Raw genomic sequence first — 19,360 nt, 5'->3', positions numbered from 1 at the left:
AGCGTGTAATTAAGATATACCCCACAGCACTTGCGAAGTGCTTTTTGACACTACCAGCCCCGCCCGTGAGGCGGGCGCTGGGCGGGGGTGCGGAAAACACATCCCTCCACCTGCGAGCAGGGGGCCAGGAGGGCGCGGTGGGCTACAAAAGAGCGCAATTGCGACTTGCCCCCACAGCGATTGTGAAGCGGCCGCGGCTGCCGGCAGCCCCTCACGGCCGGCTGGGAAGGGCGCGGGGCTGCCGCGCCTGCGCGCTGCGCTCCCCCGGGCGGCTGCGCGGGCGCAGAGGCTCCGCTGCCTCAGAGCCTCCGGGTCCCGCAGCGGCTCCGCCTCGCCGCGAGCCGGCTGCGGGCTGGGACAGGGACGCGAACCGCGGCAGGACGGGCCGGGGCAGCCGGTGACAGGCGCAGGATGTCGGCCACGCTCTACGTGCTCTCCACGCTGGGTGGATACGTCCTCACCTCCGCTCTCCTCCTCAAGTGCCCGGGGCTGCTCCACCGGCCCAAGCGGCAGCGCTTTCGTTGCCGGCACATCTCGCACCGCGGCGGTGAGTGAGGGGGCGAGGGGATGCGGGAGCCTTCCTGCTCTCAGCCGCTCCTGAGGGATGGTCCCCGCCTGGCTCCCAGCGCCCAGCGCTCCGCGGCCCCCGGGCGATGCTCCCTCACGGCCCCGGGGCGCTGCTCTGTCCCTCGGGGCACGGGAGGGTCGTGAGGGGCTGCGCGGTGTCTGTGGTTTGCAGCGGGCTCCCTTTAAACCTTCCTCCCACAGCCTAATTTTAGGTGCCACCTGCTGACCAGTGCCTCGGTTCAGCGCGGAATTAATCTCCGAAGTCCAGCCGCGCCAGCCGAAATCAGCTTTGGTTTTTGCGTGGGGCGTGATGTTTTCCCTCTCAAACGCGTCTGTATTTTTTTTCTCTAACGATTCTGTATCCTGGTATTTCTCTCCCCAACCAGAGGGGTGTCTGGCTGTTGCTTAGATCAGGTACAAGAGATCAGTCTTCTTGCCTGTGACCGCCTGTTTGCTTTGCTTTCTGTTTCAGGGGAAACAGAATTTGCTGTGACTCTGTTCTTGCTCCCCTTGGTGTTGCAGGCAGACAGTGAATGGCTCAGTGCCCTGGTAAAACCGATCCCATTTGAGAGTCAGGCATGTTGATTCTGTCTAAAAGAGCTAAAATAGGTTTTTAAGTTTCTTCTACCTTTTCCAAAGCGTTGGGAGGGAGAAAATGCAGCAAGTTGTGTCTTCCTTTTCTGTAGAGATCAGTTCTGTGCTTTTCCCTGCTGCCTCACTTAATTTTTGAAAATAGGCAGCTTTCTAGTAAGTATCTTTTGATATTCTGTGGGAGAGATGTCTGATGCTGCATTTAAACAGTTCTCAATGTCATACTTAGTGCCAGTTTATGCAGGGGTTGATCACAGTTTTAGCCAGTGGTCCTTAACTACTGCTGCTGCCTTGAATTATCAAAATAAAAAATCTAGAGCTGATCTCTTAATGATTTTATTCCTGGCACTTCTTTCATTTAGTTTATTCAACAGTTTAAGTTTCTTTATAATTATAGCCTTAAGTATAGCATAAAATGCGCCTTTTGGTGTGGAATGTGTGTACTATCTGTTTCTTGGTATGTATATTATTCCTTCAACGAGAGAAAAGGCTCTTAATTTTGAGGATTTCCTGGGTTTTTTTTTTTTATTATTATTATTTGTAAGTGGTTAAAAACTTGCAGGTGGCTTTGTTGGAACTTGGTATGATCCCCTTAATCTTCTGTTCTCACTCCTTTGCAAGGAACTTAGTTAAGATACACTGCCCTAAGCCTCGAATGAGAGTGCTTGGGCCAGTTGCTCTAAGCTCCATCGGAACAGCAGGAAAGCCTCACTTAAGGGAGGATTATTCCTCAGGCATTCAAAGTCCACTGTCTGTGAATTGTTCTGCGTCCTGTGAAATCCACCTGAGGCAGGAGCACAGCCCTGAACGTTGCAGCAGCTTCTTGCTCATCCGAGGCTGAAGATCACTCATGCTTTACTGTCCGTGGTGTTTACCCTGTAACATAAATTCCTGTGGGACTTGAGTTCTCCTTTAGTCATGCTGTAGCTTTAGACTCAGTGTCAGGTTTCCTATTGCATTACTCCAATTAACTTCGGAGATCAAGGTAACACTTAACTTTGTTTGGCTTTTTCCTCTCTGAGATGAAACCTTGTACAGTGAAGTTTTTTAAGTCTGAGGGGTTTGATTTCACTTGCTTTTTCGTTCAAGAATTTTCTCACCTCATTTTGTAGAATCATCCCTGAATTATTTCTGCACTTTGCATAATTTTAAAATTGGTCATTTCTGAGAATAATTACTAAGTCTTGATATTTTGTGCTGGAGTGCTCTGTCAATGCCAGCAGCCCTGGATTGCAGGGTCTCTGAGAAAGGGTGGCACGATGATTTTTATAGAGAAGAGTTCAGATTGGAAAATCATCTGAACTGAAGTTCATCTCATCTGACCAGAGCAGGTCCTGGTCCAGTTAGGTTTTGAATACATCCAGGGATGAAGTCTCCACAACCTCTCCAGGAAGCCTATTCCAAAGTTTGATCACTCTTGCAATAAAAAAGGGGGGTTTTTTTTCTTATATTTATAAACTGAAATGTCTGTATTTAAATTTGTTCTCATTCCTCTTGTCCTTTCCCTGGGCACCACCAAGAAGAGTTTGCCTGAGTCTTCTTTACTCCCTCCCATCTGGTATTTACCGGTGTAGGATCCTCCCCAGCCTCTGTTCTCCAAACAAAACAATTCCAGCACCCTCAGCCTCTCATTGTACACAAGAATCTCTCATCCCTTAATTTTCACAGCCCTTCCTTGGGCTTACTCCAGTAGATCCCTATCAGTCTTGTGCTTTGGAGCCCAGAACTGGATGTGGTGCTCCAGGTGTGGTTTCACCAGTGCTGAGCAGAGGGCAATGATTACCTCCCTTGACCTGCTGGCCCCAAAAACTTCTGAGGGTCATCTGCTTGAGCCAGTGCTTGGTGTTGGCTCTCTCTTGGCCGTGGTGGTGCTTTCAGAGTGCAAACGTGCCCTCACAATGTCTGGATGTGCCTATTTTGGCTGGGAAAGGTCGGTTCCACGTAGGGAATGCAACAGCACATGAAGCTGGAGGAGCGTTAGAAGAACCGTCAGGAGCCCTTTGGTCAGCCCAGCCTTCTCACTTTTCAGGGGACAAAATTACTTGGATCAAATAACTTGTGTAGTTCCCTTTTCTGTGTGTGGTTGCTGATTTAGAATTCTTGTCTCAGCTGACCTCTCAACTTTGTTCCTTATTTCCCCCAAGTGCTACAAGTCAGGCATTTGACTCACCATCCCTGGCTCTTGACCTCCTCCCTGACATGTGATTTGTTAGATCAGCCACTTAAAAGTTTTATGTTTGGAACTTTCTGCCCAGGAATGTTAGGATACTCTTGCTTCGTTCACAAGTTGAAGACCTGACTCAGGTATTTTTGCCCTTCCCTCACCGTTCAGGATGTATGGGCTGTATTGCCACAGCTGATCAGTTATCTAAAAACCTCAATTATTATTGCAGTTAATTTGTAACTAATCAGCCAGGTCCTGTGCAGGGGTGTCCCATTTGTTAGGCAATCAGCAGATGGATGCCATGAGCTTCTGGTGCTCTCCTTTGTCCCTTGGTTCACTTTTGCCACTCAGCCAATTCCTAGTTCTGCAATCAAATCCCATAAAATATTGGTGAATGTCTGATCAGAGATGCTGCTCTGGACTCGCCATATTGTTTTACATTAAACCCTGCAGATTTTTGTCATCATGGTTCTAAGTTAAGTCTTCCATTTTGTAAACCTACCTGAGAACAACAATTTTTAATTGATAGTTGTGCATTGTTTTAATTAACTGAACAGGTTTAGGTAAGTATGTCCTGGTGAGGCCTTGTTAATAGGCAAGGCCTTAATTGGAGCTCTTATAATTGCTGTTTACAAAGTCTGTCATTCATTACTGTCAAAGAGCAGTTAAAATTTGCATAGATATCTTCATCAGCACACGTATCATCCTGAGGTTGTTTTGTTTTTCAGTCTATAATATTGCCTATTTTCTGAGGTAAGGAGAAGGCACAACCTTTTCCAGTCCCTAATCAGACTGATTTTTAAAGAATTTTTTTTTTTTTTTTTGCAGAGAATGCTGGTTTAGGAGTTGCAGAGTTTACTCTTGCCTGAGAGAAAATTAAATTTGCTTGTCCTTTCATTTCTGAACTAAAATTGATGTGTGTTTCATTCCTCATGTGTGAGACCTCCTTTTTCCAGCAGCACAAACCTTTATTGACAGATCTGTGCTGCTGGGGAATATCCTTGTACTGAAAAAAGAGGTTGTCACCTCTTTGAGCATCAGCTGGGGTATACGTTTAGGGAGTGTCAGTTTTAGAGTGTCTTGGGTGCTTTTATTCATAGTTTTTTGTTTGTGTTTTTTTCTCATTACTCGTCCCACCAACTCTTAAATAGATTTTTGCATATACTGTGCATGTGGGGCTTATTTTCTTAGCTATACCTCTGGTAAAATAAACACTTTGTTTTGACTATTCAAAGTGTTACACAAATCCAAGATAAGTTCTTTCCTAAAATCATTCTACCTGGAGAACGTTGTGTCTCTCCAGTAGGTTGGTGGCAACAGGGACTTCTGCCTTGAGCTTCATACTCATTTCTCAAAATAAGTACATTTTAAAATCTGTTATTTTTAAAATTCATTTTCAGTGGGATTGAGAGGAGGAAAAGGATTTTGTGTAAGTTTTATTTTTGTTATTTCTGCAGGTGCTGGGGAGAACCTGGAGAATACAATGGCAGCCTTTCACCAGTGAGTACAAAAGGATGAGAATGCCTAAATTAGGTGTTCTCAGTGTCTTTATCGAGTGCAGCAATCAAGGGAGGTGGGATTTCATCAGTTCTTTGGGGTTACAGTGTCCTGTTTCTGAAAGTCAGCTCTCCTCTGGGTGACTCATGGATTGCCAAACATCCACTCCAGTTTCACCAGAAGGAGTTTAGATACCACAAATTATGGTCTGTGCACAAGAACAAATGGAAACAAACCCCTGAGGTCCGATCTGTGTTAGCCAATAAAACAGAAACAATACTGTGCTTAATGGTGATTACTTCTATTAATTTATTTATCATTATAAAGCTAAAAATGCTGCTGTTTGTTTTTTTTCCTGCACACACACTGCAGTCACGCAATGTGTGAAAGCCTCTTACCCAGGGGTTTAGAATGGGATTGGGACCAGAAAGCCTTTTTAAGCCTCCAGCATTTAAGTAGTGAATTTTAACAAGGTTCTCAAAGGCATTTGGAAAAGAAGCATATCTGAAACTCCAGCTGCTGCTGAGAAGGGACCCCATTATGTGGGCTCCTCTTTGTCTTGTTTGGGATTTTTCTAACTTGCTTTGTGCTTTGGAGCCTCATCAGTTTGCTGTTTCCCTGCAGCCTGAGGGGTGCCAGCTTTCCCAACCAAATAAAAGAAGCACTGCACTATTTTCTATCTCCATGGAAGCTCAGTGTAGTTTTGTGTGGCTTTTTGGTTTTTTTTTTTTTTCTGCTGGCCTGCTTTTTTTCAAGGCAATGGAAACTCTTCTGGCTCCTTCTGGGAAGGGTTAAAAAGGCTTTGTCCTTCACATTTGCTCATTCCCATCTCCATGAGTGAGGTAGCAAAAGGAGTGGGGTAGAAGATTGCTGATCTAGTTGGTGAAAATTTATCAGGATTGGCTCAAACAGCTGGTGTGAGCTGATCAGTTTATAATCCATCAGATTCAGTGTGAAGCCAAGCAGGGTGTGTCTGCAGGAGCTGTTCCTGCAGGTTTGCACAAGCAGGAATATTGGCTGTTGCTGTTGTTGAATCCAGAAGAGAATGTGTGTATGGGGGGATGAGACCTTGTTTCTATACTGCTTAATTTACAAATATTCTGGACAGAAATTACAAGCTTTTTGTACCAATGACAATATTTTGATTTGTTTTCTTTATTTAGGTAAAGTGCATAATAGATGGGGGGGAGCTGTAATCTTGTTCTACCATATTTAAATGCTTCTGTGGTGGTTTTAGATTATAAAATAACAGCTTTTAAGCAAGAGCATTCTCATCCTCATTTGCAAATGTGAGCCTGCCTCACATCTTGAGTTCTGGAGCAGTTGGATCTGAATCCACAACGATGTTCTGAGTCTGGAGCCTTCTCTGGAGCAGTGTGAATTTGACAGAGCAAACTGATTTCCAGCTGGGAAAGCTCAGCACTTGAGGAAGCTTATTTAGCAGTGAGCTGCTCGTAAGGGCCTGGCAGAGTCTCAAATTTGTTAACAAGGAAAGTTGTTGTTCTCCCTTTTCCATGCAATGTCAGCCCTGACTTTCTTAAGCAAGAAATATTGCTAATAAAATTTGCTGTTGAAATGATAAAACCTGGTACTACATGGGAACATCTACGAATTTGGCAAATCTCCTGTGGCAGATTTGGAGATGCTTTCCCTCAGGAGAAAAAAAATCACCCAGTACAGCCTGTGATTCTTCCATATGTAACAGGATTTTGTTCTTCTCCTAATTCTTAATTAGCAGCACTGGAAAACCGTTCACAAATTGGCTTTAATTTGACAACCCTTCTTGATCATTATCCCAGCTGGACCAGAAATTGTGTTAAACACTTTGGGGAGTACGTTCTGGTGGTTTTTTTTGTTTGTTTGTTACTGCATTTGTGGATGTTCATGGCTTGTGTTCAGCAGCCAATAAAGCCCATAAGGAAAAAGCTGTTACTGAATTTAAAGAGCTTTGATTCTCAGGTAGACACAACTCACAGGTGGTGTAGGTTTGCTCAGAGATGGATAAAAAGAAGGTTTTGAAGGAACAGTTCAGACTTCTATCTGTCTGCTGGAATGACACCTCTTTTCTAATTAAATGAGCAATTCAGTGCTTGTTGCAGTAAAGCTTTTTTTTTGTATTCTGGCGTCAGGTTTCTTGTACTTGTTTTTCATCAATGTCATTATCACTTTCTGCTTTCTTTACTCCTGTGGGCTAAACTCCATGGAATGGATTTGGGAAGGGTGTTGGAACAGGAGTAGCTATTTTGCTTTGAAAAATATGACTGGATGTTTAGTGGTTTATTTCTTTTTCAATTTAAATGAAAAATTTTCATGAAAATAATAATTTCTTCAGGTTGTTTTGCTGCCCAAAAGAAAGCCAAAAGCCTGAAAGCCCCACTGCTAATTTCCTGGTTCATCCCTTCCTGATTAATGTAAATCAAGTAAAAAAAAAAAAAAAAAAAGCAGCTTTCACATCCGTGTCATTTTTTGTTTCTTACCGTAAATTTGATTACTTTTTTTCAAAACCTCACTTCTTCCAGTGGGCAGATGTGCTGCTGCAAATAAGCACCCCACTCCAAATCTTCAACCAGTCCTTCAAGAGTAGGTTTCTCAATCCTGGGGTGACAGGCTGCAAGCCATAGGTTTGCTTCCTGATTCCTATGGGAGACAGAGCCAAAAATCCCATCTCTGCTTCATGAGATGTTTTTTATTCTTGTGTCGGCTTCCTACTGCAGCAGAGTTGTTTGCTCCTTGCTCTGCAGCAGGATTGTGAGGATTCCTTGCACCATAAAGCATCCAAAGTACTTCCAGTGGGATTAGTTTATGGAATGTGTTGGGTTTGGAGCTGCACAAAGAACTCGAGTGGTTCAAGGCAGACTTTCCTTGCAGCGCAGTTAATTTGGGGACAGACATGTTGGAGCTGGATTGTCACCTGACAAAAGATGAGCAAGTGGTTGTGTCCCATGATGAGAACCTGAAGAGATCAACAGGAGTTGATGTCAACATATCTGACCTCAAATACTCGGTGAGTTGAGGAGAAAATGGGCTCTGGGGGGTGTTGAAAAATGCATTTGTGGGGTGGGCAGGGGGCTCTGTGCATGTCTGTGTGTGCCTGGTGCCCAAAACCAAAGAGGAGGATTCATCTTAATAAAAAAACCAAACAAACCACCCCCAAAGTTCACTAAACTCCCTGGGCAGTCAGAGGATCAAACCTGGCACATTCCAAAGGGTGATTAACTCCTCCAGTATCAGGTTGGATGAATGGCTCTGGAGCTGGGATGTTTTGCCACACTGATGACAGAGGAAGATTAATCAACAAGCTCTTCCTGGTGTGACCAGCTTCTTAGTGGGAAAACTGGGAGATGATTCCCTCCTGCCTTGACACTGGAATTTTCAGAATTCTCAGAAAGGCATCTGGGAATGTTTTGCCTTATTCAACTACAGGTGGCAAAAATCTAACAATGCCAAATAGTTCAATTAATACTGAAAGTGGTGCTACTAAATCACTTTCGTGGGTGAAAAGACTTTAAAGGTAAGTGGCTTATGAATTACGATTTTTTTTGCCTTTCTGGAGGAGGGTCATGATTATATCCCTGCATGTGAATTAATGTTCCATTTCTCTTTGTTTTTAAGGAACTTCCACCCTATCTCTGCAAGTTGGATGTCACATTTCAGAAAGGTGAGATGTTTGTCTCTTGCTGTTTCACTTTTCCATTTTGTAGTGTGGCAGTTTCCTGCTTTGGCAAAGGGAGTAGAAAAGTGCATTTGCTTCTCTCAATATCATGATGAGAGAAGTTTCAAAAGAAAAATACAATCCTGGCTGTAGAAACCAGTACAGTAGTTACTGTAGGTATGACTTGGAGTTCAGAAGGAAATTTTGTCCTTATTTGGTCTTTTTCATATTTATCTTGTTGCATTTGGTGTGTGGTAACTGAGCCTGTCTTTGCTATTTCAGGATTTTAACTTTGCCTGCACTCCTACTGTTGCTAAATAATGAGTGAATTTCATGAAGTTAAAACATGAATGTGCAACATGCTCAGGGCATTTTCATTATGGAAATGAGCTTGTCATAGTTAATTACAGCTGAATGAAGTCATTTTTTTGATTAAAAACGTGATAATCCTAGGAACTTTATAAAAAGTTTTAAGTTAATGAGTGCTCTGACATTTCTGGTTTTATCTGTGGTTTGTTAAAAATGGCCACAGCAGTGACAAGTTTCTTGTTTCCCCAGAATGTCAGTGTGAGGGGAAGGACAATCGTATCCCACTCCTGCAAGAGGTGTTTGAGGCATTTCCAGAAACTCCTGTCAACATTGACATCAAAATGAACAACAACGTATTGATCAAAAAGGTACGTGAGAATCTCTGCTGAACTGAGAGTGAAGGCAGTGGAATGATGCTGATATTCCAAAAGTTTTTTTGGAGTTGTGGCAGTTTGTGATACCAAGATCTGTTCTTGGACTGCTTCACCCTTCATGTGTTGGGTCTTGCTCTGTGTGTGAGGTAATAAAGGAGACAGAGAAGGGATCTTGTGCAAGATATTCAGTAAAAGCTCTTTAGGACCCTTCATCTGGGTGAGAAACTGCTCCAGCACAGCTGGAGACATGTTTGGTTTGTACTTCCTGGGGAGGATGTTCTTAGGGACTGTTGCTCCCCAAAGCAGCATAAAAACATGATGTTATTGTGTAGATGTGTTCAGCACAGAGAAGGAAATCTTTCCAGCAAATGCTATTTTGTCATTTAGGTTTCTTGAATTCTTTAGGGCTTTTTGTAGGTGTAATGGTCTTCTATCATTGTCCTGAACACCTGTTTATTTCCCGTCAAAGCACCACAACCACTTTATGATGGGAGAGAGTAGAGAACTCTCTTCTATAATGATCTCCAAAGCAAGTAGAGTTCCAGTTCAGTAATGCTGCACTTAATTTCCAGTGACTCCATGTGAGAGTTGTGCTTTCTGTGCTGCAGGTCTCAGAGCTGGTGAGTCAGTACAAGAGAGAGCATCTGACCGTGTGGGGGAATGTCAATTATGAGATTGTATCTAAGTGCTTCAAGGAGGTAAGGCTGAGTCCAGCTAAGCTTTGTTACTGTGTGCTGACAAAACCTACAGAAAAGCACCCTGCAAATCAAGATTTAACCAGCTAGGCCAGGCTCCTACTTGTGGTGAGAAATTCTGTGCTCAGATTGTATTCTGCTTGCCATACTGCTGAAATAAGACAAGCACAGTTAACACTCCTCTACCCTGCCATAAAATACTTGAGGAATTATGCTTACTCATGCTTTATTCTTGTTTTATGAAATATAGGACATGGCAATTTTATGCCAGGGGTTCTTAGAGCCTCTTTTGCACATCGTTCATCTGATAAAAAGCAATTTTTTCCAAGGATTGCTTATTGTCTGTTTCTTTGCATGAAAATAATGGATATGGCCACTAGTGGACACAGTTGCATCAGCATAAAGCTGTTGTTTCACAGCTATAATTCTCAATCTCCTTTTTGTGCTGATGAATTTTACAATTTAGAATCAAATTAAAACTGTGCTTATAAGTCCAAGGGAGTTATGCACCTGAGTGAAATTCATCTTGTTGATAGTTCAGTCTAGTTGATTATTTCAATTTATCTGTGCAGGACAACACCCCAGTTCCTACCTGAAGAGCAGTTAGATTTATTCATATAAAGCAGTTTAATCTTAGGCTGAACTTGAGACATGCATTGATGAGTAAATCTAATTGCAACAGACTCAAAAACTACCAAGATAACTGAGAATCTCTTCCCTGCTTCCTGCAGAACTCTGACATTCCCATCATCTTCTGTGCCCAGCGTGTCCTCCTGCTTCTTGGCCTGTTCTACACTGGTCTGCTGCCATTCATTCCCTTCAAGGAGGAATTCTTTGAGATTCCCATGCCTTCCATCATCCTCAAGTGAGTTACAGCCCATCAGTGGGTGCTGCACTGGCATCAGTGTAAAGCAGGTGAACCATGATGCCTCCCTGAGCACTGGTTTTGTTGGTGTCCTTGGGCTGAGGTTACTTTTCTGTTGGTTTAGGCACTTTTGGATATTCCTGAGGGAATTCTGTGCATGGTAATACACAGCAGTTCTGTACTTACAACTAATGCTTGCTCTTTTCTCCTCTTTTCTTAGAACAAATTAGTCTGATAGGGCCAGAAGACAAGTCAGCAGTAGGATGGATATGAGATTTCACAATCTTTCTCATCTTCACTCAAAGTGCTGCAGAATTCTCATCTCTGCTGCTTCTCTTAAATGTAGCTCACTTCTCTTGTATAACCCAGTTCGAAGTCACTGTCTTGAGCAGTGAAATTACTGCTCTAATTTGAGCAAGATTAATTCCTCATGTTCCTTTTGCAGGAACATCTCAACTAAGATTTTAATCTGTGCTCTGGTAATTTTTGGTTTCCTTTTCCTCAACAGGCTGAAAGAACCAGAGAAGATGTCAAGAAGCCAGAAATTTATTATCTGGCTGGCTGACACGTAAGATTCTCATCTGATTATATTTTTATTTATATTTTGCCTTTAGATTAACAGTTGACTCAAGCAACTAAGATTAGCTATTTCTACATCTATGCATTATATTTTTTCAGGGGTTTTTTTTTGTCAGTGCAGGATAAATCATATTCAAATCTTACATAGGTGTGCTTTATGCTTTTTATTTTCCATACACTGAAGCATCCTAAGGTGCAGTAACAGTGGGCATTATTCCAATTGTGTGTGAAGCTTCTGTCCTTAAGTGTGCTCAGCTAATTAACATGCGGTTAGATGCAGAATGCAGATTTCATGGATGTGAGTGTTCCACAATGTTATCAGAGGAGAGACACTGTTTGCCTTACAAGGAACACTTTGCATTTTAAGAACATCTGTGCTTCAGAGGGAGTTTAGTCATAGGTTTTCAGTGACTGCAGTGTCTCCTGGCTCTTGCTCCTGTCTCTGACATCTGTTAGTTTAATTTCTCCAGTGGCCAGGATATTTTCATGTCTTTTGAAGGATAAAATCTCTCTGAAAGCAGAGTGCTTGGTTCATCAGACATGGTATAAGGTACCTTTAGGATGAAGGATTTAGCTGCTGGATTTGATCTTCAGCAGAGTTAATACTTGAATTGCTTAAACTAGGAGTTTCCTAGAATTAGCTTTCTCTTGTGGAAAACATTGACTCTACACACTTTATGGGAACTTCATTGCAGGACATCAACAGACACTGAAAACTCCATATATACTTGAAGTTATTAATTAATCTCCCTCTCCTTCCCCAGGCTGCTGATGAGGAAGGCACTGTTTGACCACCTCACGGCTCGGGGCATCCAGGTACAGTAGGGCAAAGCTAAAGTGAGAATTCAAACCAGACAGACACAGCCTTAAAAGGGGTTCCTGTTCCCCCCAGCATGTTCTTTGTGTTTCTGGGACTGTAAGTTGCTGTTTAGTTCCTAAGCAAAAGCTGCTGCTGTTATATTTGCAGTGCTCTGATTGCAAAGGAAGATTTATGCATTTGGAAAAAGATTTTTTTCATTGAAATCCTTTAAGTTTAGGGATTTTTTTTCCCCCACTTCAAACTTAAGCCTATAAAATATGCAAAACTGGTTATCTGTTGTGGGGCTTTCACAAAATAACATTTTGACTTTTAGAAGGACCTGAAGTCTCAGGTAGTGGAGTTGGAGTCACCACTAAAAAATGTCCCTTTTGGAAGGTGAGGAGGAAAAGTTGGCTATGTTTGTATGCAGCAGCATCTCCCTCAGATAAAACAATTTAGGTCAAAAGTCACCTTTTAAAACAACTGTTTCCTGTAATAACTTGGTTCTTCTATCCCATTTCATAGGTGTACATTTGGGTACTGAATGAAGAGCAAGAATACAAGAGAGCATTTGATCTTGGAGCTACTGGAGTGATGACAGACTATCCAACAAAACTGAAGGAGTTCTTACATAATTACCCAGCATAAAGGAGGAAAACTGAGAAAGTCCTTCCAGAACAGATTGTGAGCCAAGGATTTTCCTCATTAAAAAAATAATTGAGGGCAGCATGCAGAGATCATTTTTGTTGGAAAGATATAATTGATGATCTGTTACCTTATCAAGTCACTACCTAATGTAAAGGTTGTCTATTTATTTTAAAACTTTGATTACATAGTTTACATTTGTAAATAGCTCATTTAGCAACAGGACGCTTCACAAATGGTGATGATTAGGGAGAAAGTTGCCTGATAAGGTACCTGTAGATAATAAGCATTATCTTACCTGTCACAAGTGTTCCTAAGCAGCTGTCAAGACATGTCAGTTATTCCAGTTATATTCTAGTGAGCAGAAACTGAAGAATTTCTGAAAGTGTAGCCTGTGTGTTTGCATTTCTTGTGTTGCTTTTAGATTTCAGATAACTTCTAGAGGGAAAAAAAAAATAGAAAAAGAGGCACAGGAGAAATAGCAAAGCAGACCCTGTGGCTGGCCAGGTAGTGAAGTGTACTCAGTGAAGGTGGTCACTTTTTAGCCAAAATTAACTCAGTATAAATTGACTCCATTATTCTCACTGACAAGAATGTTGACTTTGAGTTGGAATTGGATTTAGACCCTTCCTGAGGTGATGGCAACACTGTGGCTTGTTGGTCCAGGATTTACATCAGGACCTGGGTTTGACACTGAGTTCCACTGCAGGGTCCAGGCTTGCCCCTGGTTCTGGCCTGCCTGTCAGGCATGGCAGTAGCTGGATTTCCAGGATGGAAAATTGCACTTATTACAGGTTGCACTCACTTTGAAATAGCCTTTTCACAGTGTCCTGAAAGTCTTTTGCACATTTGTGGTTCTTGATGAACGAGAAGTTGTTTCTAGGGTGAGGGACCAAAGAAGACTTAAATTTGGTCAGGAGTTTTAGGGACAAATGAAAATGTTCCTATTAAATGAATTCACCCAAAGTAGATCTATATGTATATTTATAAAGGGAGGGAGTGTCAATCTAGAATGTGTGTAGACTTCAGTCTTTTCTCTCCACAAAAATACATCCAATATCCATTAAGTTTATGTGCATGGACATGGAAATAACTGGCAAAAGCCTGGAAACCCCAGGTGTGCTGGAATGGGGTTAGGCAGGAAGGTATTTCTAGAAGCTTCCCATGCTGTTCTGTCCTTGTGATCAGGAGTTATCCATGTGTCAGACAGGTTGGAGCCTGCAGTGCCCGTGTGCCTTGGTGTGCTCATGTCATGGTTGGGAGTTCAGGAGGAGTTTGATTACTGTGGCTTAATTACACCCAATGTATAGAGCTCAGTCACTGAATCATCAGATGCTCTCTCTAAACAAGGGTTTTGTTCAGTTTCTTGAAGGAGCTTCATGTGAAAATGATAGATCTTAATAATAAACACAATAACCAATGTGTATTTACTGCAAGGTGCACCCACTGTGCTAAAAACTGATTTTTAAGTAATTTTTTTCCCCTTTGTAGCTCAGATTTGGGAGGGTTCTTGTTTCACCCCCCTGGCTGCTGTGCCATATTTATAATTGTGGAGCATCTTTGCTGTTCCACTGCCTGTCAGGAGGCTGTGAAATTGCCAGATCCATCTGCATGGAGAGTGTTTGTTTCTGCACCCCAGTTCCTTTCTGAGGAATATGTCTGTCTGAAATGGAAAAAAACTACTGCATTTAGGATTCCAGGGAACATGTGGTGATGGGGGCAAATGAGTTAATGTTGTCCTTTTGAATATCTGCCTGGTGAAGATGACTGCAGATTCAATTTCCTCCTAATTTAATCAGCCTTGTTGCTTATTGAATGGAAGAGAGGAAAATGTAACTTCCTAACTGTTCATGGGGGGAAAAGGATGAAATTATTTATTAGGTACTAAGCTTTCTGTTTCCCTTTCAGACCAGTTCTGTCTGGTCACATAAGTGCTAATAATCAGTCAAGTCACAGCTCTGCCTGCTTTTTAGAAGTCACAGAATAGTTACAGAAGATGTTTCACACACAGCTCAGTAAGTAAATTTAAAAATTCCACCTTTCTGTCCTAATCCTGGGTTATTACCTGTTTGTAGCTCCAGATAGTTATTATGCTGTGTGGTTTTTATAAACTCAATTTTATTGCTATTGAATTTTTGACACACACACCGATATTAAGATGCAAATACAATTCTGGTTTTAGAGAATACCATCAAATAGCTCTTATACATTAAAACATTTTTGTTTAGGTTAGCTATACAAAACTTTTCTGTTTTGTTAGGAAGAGCTAAGTTTTAAAATACCAGTTTTGATCTCTGAGTTTGTCTCAAGTTTCCCTCACCACTCAATAAATAGTTTTCCATTATTCTATATTGAATGACAAAACACAGGTACTGAAGTGACAGTGGTTTATATTTAATTTTAATATTTTTATTCTCTCTCTAGTAGTAGAGATGGAAATTTTTGGCTTCTAAGACTTTTCAACCACGTTTTTGTCAGACCACCAGTGTTCTTACATCTGATGTAGCTTCTGACTGTGCTGTTTATACACTGACCTCTCTTGGATAAATCTGTTGCTCAATATCTGAAATTTGATTGGGAAGGGAAAGGGTCCAGTGCTGGAAAGGCTGCTGGATTTACTCATTCACCTGTTTGGGTGAGTAGAGGAGCTCAAGTTTGATCTCTTGAGACAGATAACGTGCCATGGACAAATCCCAGCACCAATGCACAGGGCTTAGGCCATGATAACTGTTTGTAACAAAATAACATGGAATTGGGGTTACTGTAAAACATTTGTTGTATCAAATCCTTGTTTTGAATATTCCAGAACTCAACTGTGTGGTTTTTTTTTTTTTTTTTTTTTTTTTTTAAACCACTTGTACAGAAAAGCTTTTGTTGAGAACTTGCACAACTGTCCAGGAGGATGTTCAGTTAATCTCTCTCTCTGAGGAGAGATTCTTTTCAGGTACTTTTAACTCTAATTATTGTTTTAACACTGCGTTCTCAACCCTGTTGCAGACTATTTTATGTATGATGGATGATGCATGTATTTCATGCACTTTTAATTTGCAGAAAGTCTCGTGGACCTCTCTAGCTCCAAAGCTATGAAGTGATTTTTCTTTTCATGTGAAGAAAGATGTGATGCTTTTGAAATGTGGCACATTAAAACATCTTTGCTCATAAAAGATCTAAAACTGAATGCTTGTTAGCTGTGACTTCTTTCCCTAAAAACCTAATTTCTGAGACTGATTTTGTGTTTACAGTGTAGTTGGTTTGAGTTTGTATTCCACAGGAATTCCACTTGCAGCAAGTTTCTGTCCTTTCTGATGATCAGCAGGATAACATTTCCTCTAGTCCTAGAGGTAAACTTCCAGCTTTCCTACTGGACTGCCATTAAATTACATTAAATACTAGGTTTTAAGGTCAAGTATAATTTTAGAACCTTGAGGGTTCATATTGAGGTAAGAGAGGTGAAGTAGGGGTTTGTATGTTAGTGTTTAGTAACTTTGAAAGGATTTTTCCAGCGTGATGAGAGGATTCTCCAGATGGCTCTGGATGCTGTTTGATTTCTTAAAATACATCCTAAATGTCTGGTAAACCAGAATAGGGAATTGGGGGACATTAAAGAGTCTTTGAACTCTTCACTTCAGGTGGTGTAACCTGTCATAAATCTGCAGCTCAAACAGAATATTCAGAAAAACTTCAGAACAATTCCCAGCACTTTATCCAAAGCAAGAAGGCTCGAGGTGCTGATTATTTTAAGGAATTTTCAGAATATATATTTTTTTACTCCGGTTTGCCCCTGGAATTCCCAGTGTACCCTTGGAGAAGGGATGAATTTTGGTAGGAAAGCTGAATAAATCAGAATCTCCGGCCCCTGCTCGCTCCTGCCGCGGGAGGCCGCCACAGCCCGCACATTCCCGATGGATTTCCAGAGGGATCCGTCTTCCACACAGCGATTCCCAGAGCCAGGCGGGATGAGGAACCCGCAGTGCAGAGCTGGATTAAAAAGAAATGCTCCTTCGGTCCCAGATTCTCAGTTTTGCCATCGGTTTATTAAAGCTGGATTTATGGAAGGGGGAGTTCCTAATTGTAAAATCTGGAATATTGCTATGGAAAGGAAAACGAGGGATGAGCTGTAGGTGTTGAGTTTTACAGCTGCACAGTCATGGCTTGGTGATTTTTGGGGCAGGATAAAGCACTGGGAGATGCTGGCTGGTTTCTTGTTGGACCAAAAATAGTGATGCTGCAAATTGGGGGAAAAAAAAACCCTAATTCTGTTAATGATGGAAACACCTGAAGGATGCTTCCTCATGTCTCTAAAAAATGTAAAGTATTCCCATTTTACAAATAAAGAAAAAGGGCAGCATCATCTGATATATCTTGATTACAAGGCCATTAACACCTGCTGCAGATAAAATTTGGGAATGCCAAGAAACTGAGATTTTTATCAGATTTAAACGCATTTAATTCCCAAGATGTTGAGGCAGTAGCTCAGTGGGTGATCTGGTATTTCTTCCCCTCTCAGTATTGCCATGGCAAAAGTTTCCCCCAGGCTGTGATGCTTTATCAGCTAGGCTTTTCTTGTTAAAATGATAATTAAGGTTTAAACTGATGTCAGACTGAGCAGGGAAAAACAGTAGCTGTACTGCTCAGGCTCCAAAAAATGACTGTTTGCAAATAGTGAAATTAAAAATCCCGTTCAGTTGAAAGCCAAGTTGTCAAATATTGTAGAGCCGAAATTCAGGGGTTTTTAAGAAAAAAAATCAATAGATGTCCTCAAAGCTCAGCCCAGTAAAAGTTTTCATGGTGCTGCTCAAGCTGTGCTTGCAAAGTTTGCAACCAGACTCTGTAACTCAGAATCAAATGTGAAAACGGGGCTTGAAGCTTTAGTAAGGAGCATTTAATCCAACCAGCATTTTATTTTGCAAAAGTGAGTGAAATTCTGCTGGTAAAACACTGTTACCCCTAAAAACCTTCAAATTTTTGTAAATCATAGGGGTTAGAACATAAAGAAGAAATTTTGGCTTTTTTATGGTGGTATTTTACTACAACTTCAAAGCTGTGTGAGCCCCCAGATTTCCATGGCAATGCTGACATTAAAGCAATATAATTCCAATTGATCCCCATCCTAAACCAACCTTATTCCAACAGAAACCTTTGTGTGTGTATGTGTATATATATATATAAAGAATATTGATGTGCACCTTATAAATAATAATGTATTTTTATTATGAAACTGAAAATTCTGCTGCACAGGTGGAGGGAAAAAAAAATAATTTCACTGCTGTGCAGCAGCCTCTTGATGATGTAAATTTGTTTTGCTGATGGTTTCTTGTGGTTTCTGGGTGATTTAAAGTTCAAGTAAATTCTGTCACCACTTCCTGCTGATAACCTTGTCTACATCTGTTAAATACAGAACTTTTAGCACCGAGGGAGAGGGGCTGAAAATGTGGTGTTTGCTCTTTGCTGCTGGCAGGGGAAGGAAGGAGGTTATCTAAGACAAGAAGAAGCTTAAAGTAAGCCTTCAAAGCAGGCTCCTCTTGCAGCTGTCTGAAGATAAGACAGCAATTTTCCTCTTTATTGGGTGTATTTAATAGCTGCTAACTACCCTGGTGCTTGAGTCTTTGTTACCAGCGTGTTTCAATTGTACCACGAGTGTACAGGGGGTTGGAAAAAAAAAATGTCATTTAGTATTTAAAATCTCCTTGTGGAATTCCTTAACCAGCTGCCAGCTGGCTCAGTATTGTGATCCAGAGGGGTTGGGGTTGGCTTGTGTGGAAGGGAAATAGTTTATAGCACAAGGTAGAATGTTGTTTTACCCACATGAAGTGTCCCAGTTAATAGAAATATTGCCTTATTCGTCCATATATTTAACATTTGAACCAGAACATTGCCCTTGCCGTTACCAGGAATTACCAATTAAGGAATTCTGCAGTAAAATACTGCTAAGAATTTGCTTAAGCAGAGAGTGTTAGAACAGGAATAATCTCATAAAGCAAATATATTTCATCCCCGAAGATGTAGAACATTAATCCTTGGGTGTGAGAAATGGACAGATAGAAAATACTAATTAAATATTTTTAATATTGGAAGTGTCCAAGGCCAGGTTGGAGCAACCTTGGGATAGTGGGAAGTGTCCCTGCCCCTGGCAGAGGGGTGGAATGTGATGGGCTTTCAAGTCCCTTCCACCCCAAACCATTCTGGGAGTATTAAACGTGTACTTTACACACTGAATTATTGTTATTAGCTCTCAAAGGCTGGGCTGGGAATAAAAACGTGCAGGGGGAAGCCTTCGAATTATCTCGGCCTGAGCTGCTGGGTGCTCGTGTCTTAATTACAGAGCTTTGAGGGGATGGCATTTAATTGGGGTTTGCTGTGTGTGTGTGCTCAGGCTCTGTGAGCACATCTGCAGATGTTTGGGTATAAAATTGCCAAGACCTCGCCTGGAAAAATTCATGGCAAGGGCAGGGATGGAGATTTCCAGGAGCAATATGGAATATCCTCATTTTTGCAGTTAGCCCGTGGTGCGTTGGAGAAGCTGCATTAGCGCTGCTGGATCTGGGGGTTAACACTGGTGAATTTTGGGGCTAGTATTGGTGGATTTGGGGGTTAATATTGGTGAATTTTGGGGTTACTATAGG

General features: G+C 41.6%; 1 protein-coding gene across 1 annotated transcript; it reads left to right on the top strand.

Moving 5' to 3' along the window:
* The first annotated feature begins 267 nt into the window (after nucleotides 1-267).
* Nucleotides 268-18,101, top strand: GDPD1 (glycerophosphodiester phosphodiesterase domain containing 1). Its single transcript, XM_032129501.1, has 10 exons — nucleotides 268-547; nucleotides 4,780-4,822; nucleotides 7,688-7,823; nucleotides 8,432-8,477; nucleotides 9,030-9,148; nucleotides 9,763-9,852; nucleotides 10,581-10,714; nucleotides 11,223-11,282; nucleotides 12,058-12,109; nucleotides 12,618-18,101. Exons 1-10 carry the CDS (start codon nucleotides 412-414, stop codon nucleotides 12,738-12,740), a joined length of 939 nt encoding a protein of 312 aa, XP_031985392.1. The 5' UTR covers nucleotides 268-411; the 3' UTR covers nucleotides 12,741-18,101.
* Nucleotides 18,102-19,360: the final 1,259 nt, after the last annotated feature.

This window comes from Corvus moneduloides, chromosome 20 (assembly GCF_009650955.1).
Source record: "Corvus moneduloides isolate bCorMon1 chromosome 20, bCorMon1.pri, whole genome shotgun sequence".
Taxonomy (NCBI): Eukaryota; Metazoa; Chordata; class Aves; order Passeriformes; family Corvidae; genus Corvus; species Corvus moneduloides.
This window is presented reverse-complemented; position numbering and strand designations above follow the sequence as displayed.

Bases quoted from the DNA above. Each gene is read 5' to 3' on its own strand.
- GDPD1 (XM_032129501.1), top strand. From the start codon at position 412: ATGTCGGCCACGCTCTACGTGCTCTCCACGCTGGGTGGATACGTCCTC. The intron at 4,823-7,687 runs GTGAGTACAAAA...CTTTCCTTGCAG, and splicing joins ACAATGGCAGCCTTTCACCA to CGCAGTTAATTTGGGGACAG. The intron at 11,283-12,057 runs GTAAGATTCTCA...CTCCTTCCCCAG, and splicing joins ATTATCTGGCTGGCTGACAC to GCTGCTGATGAGGAAGGCAC.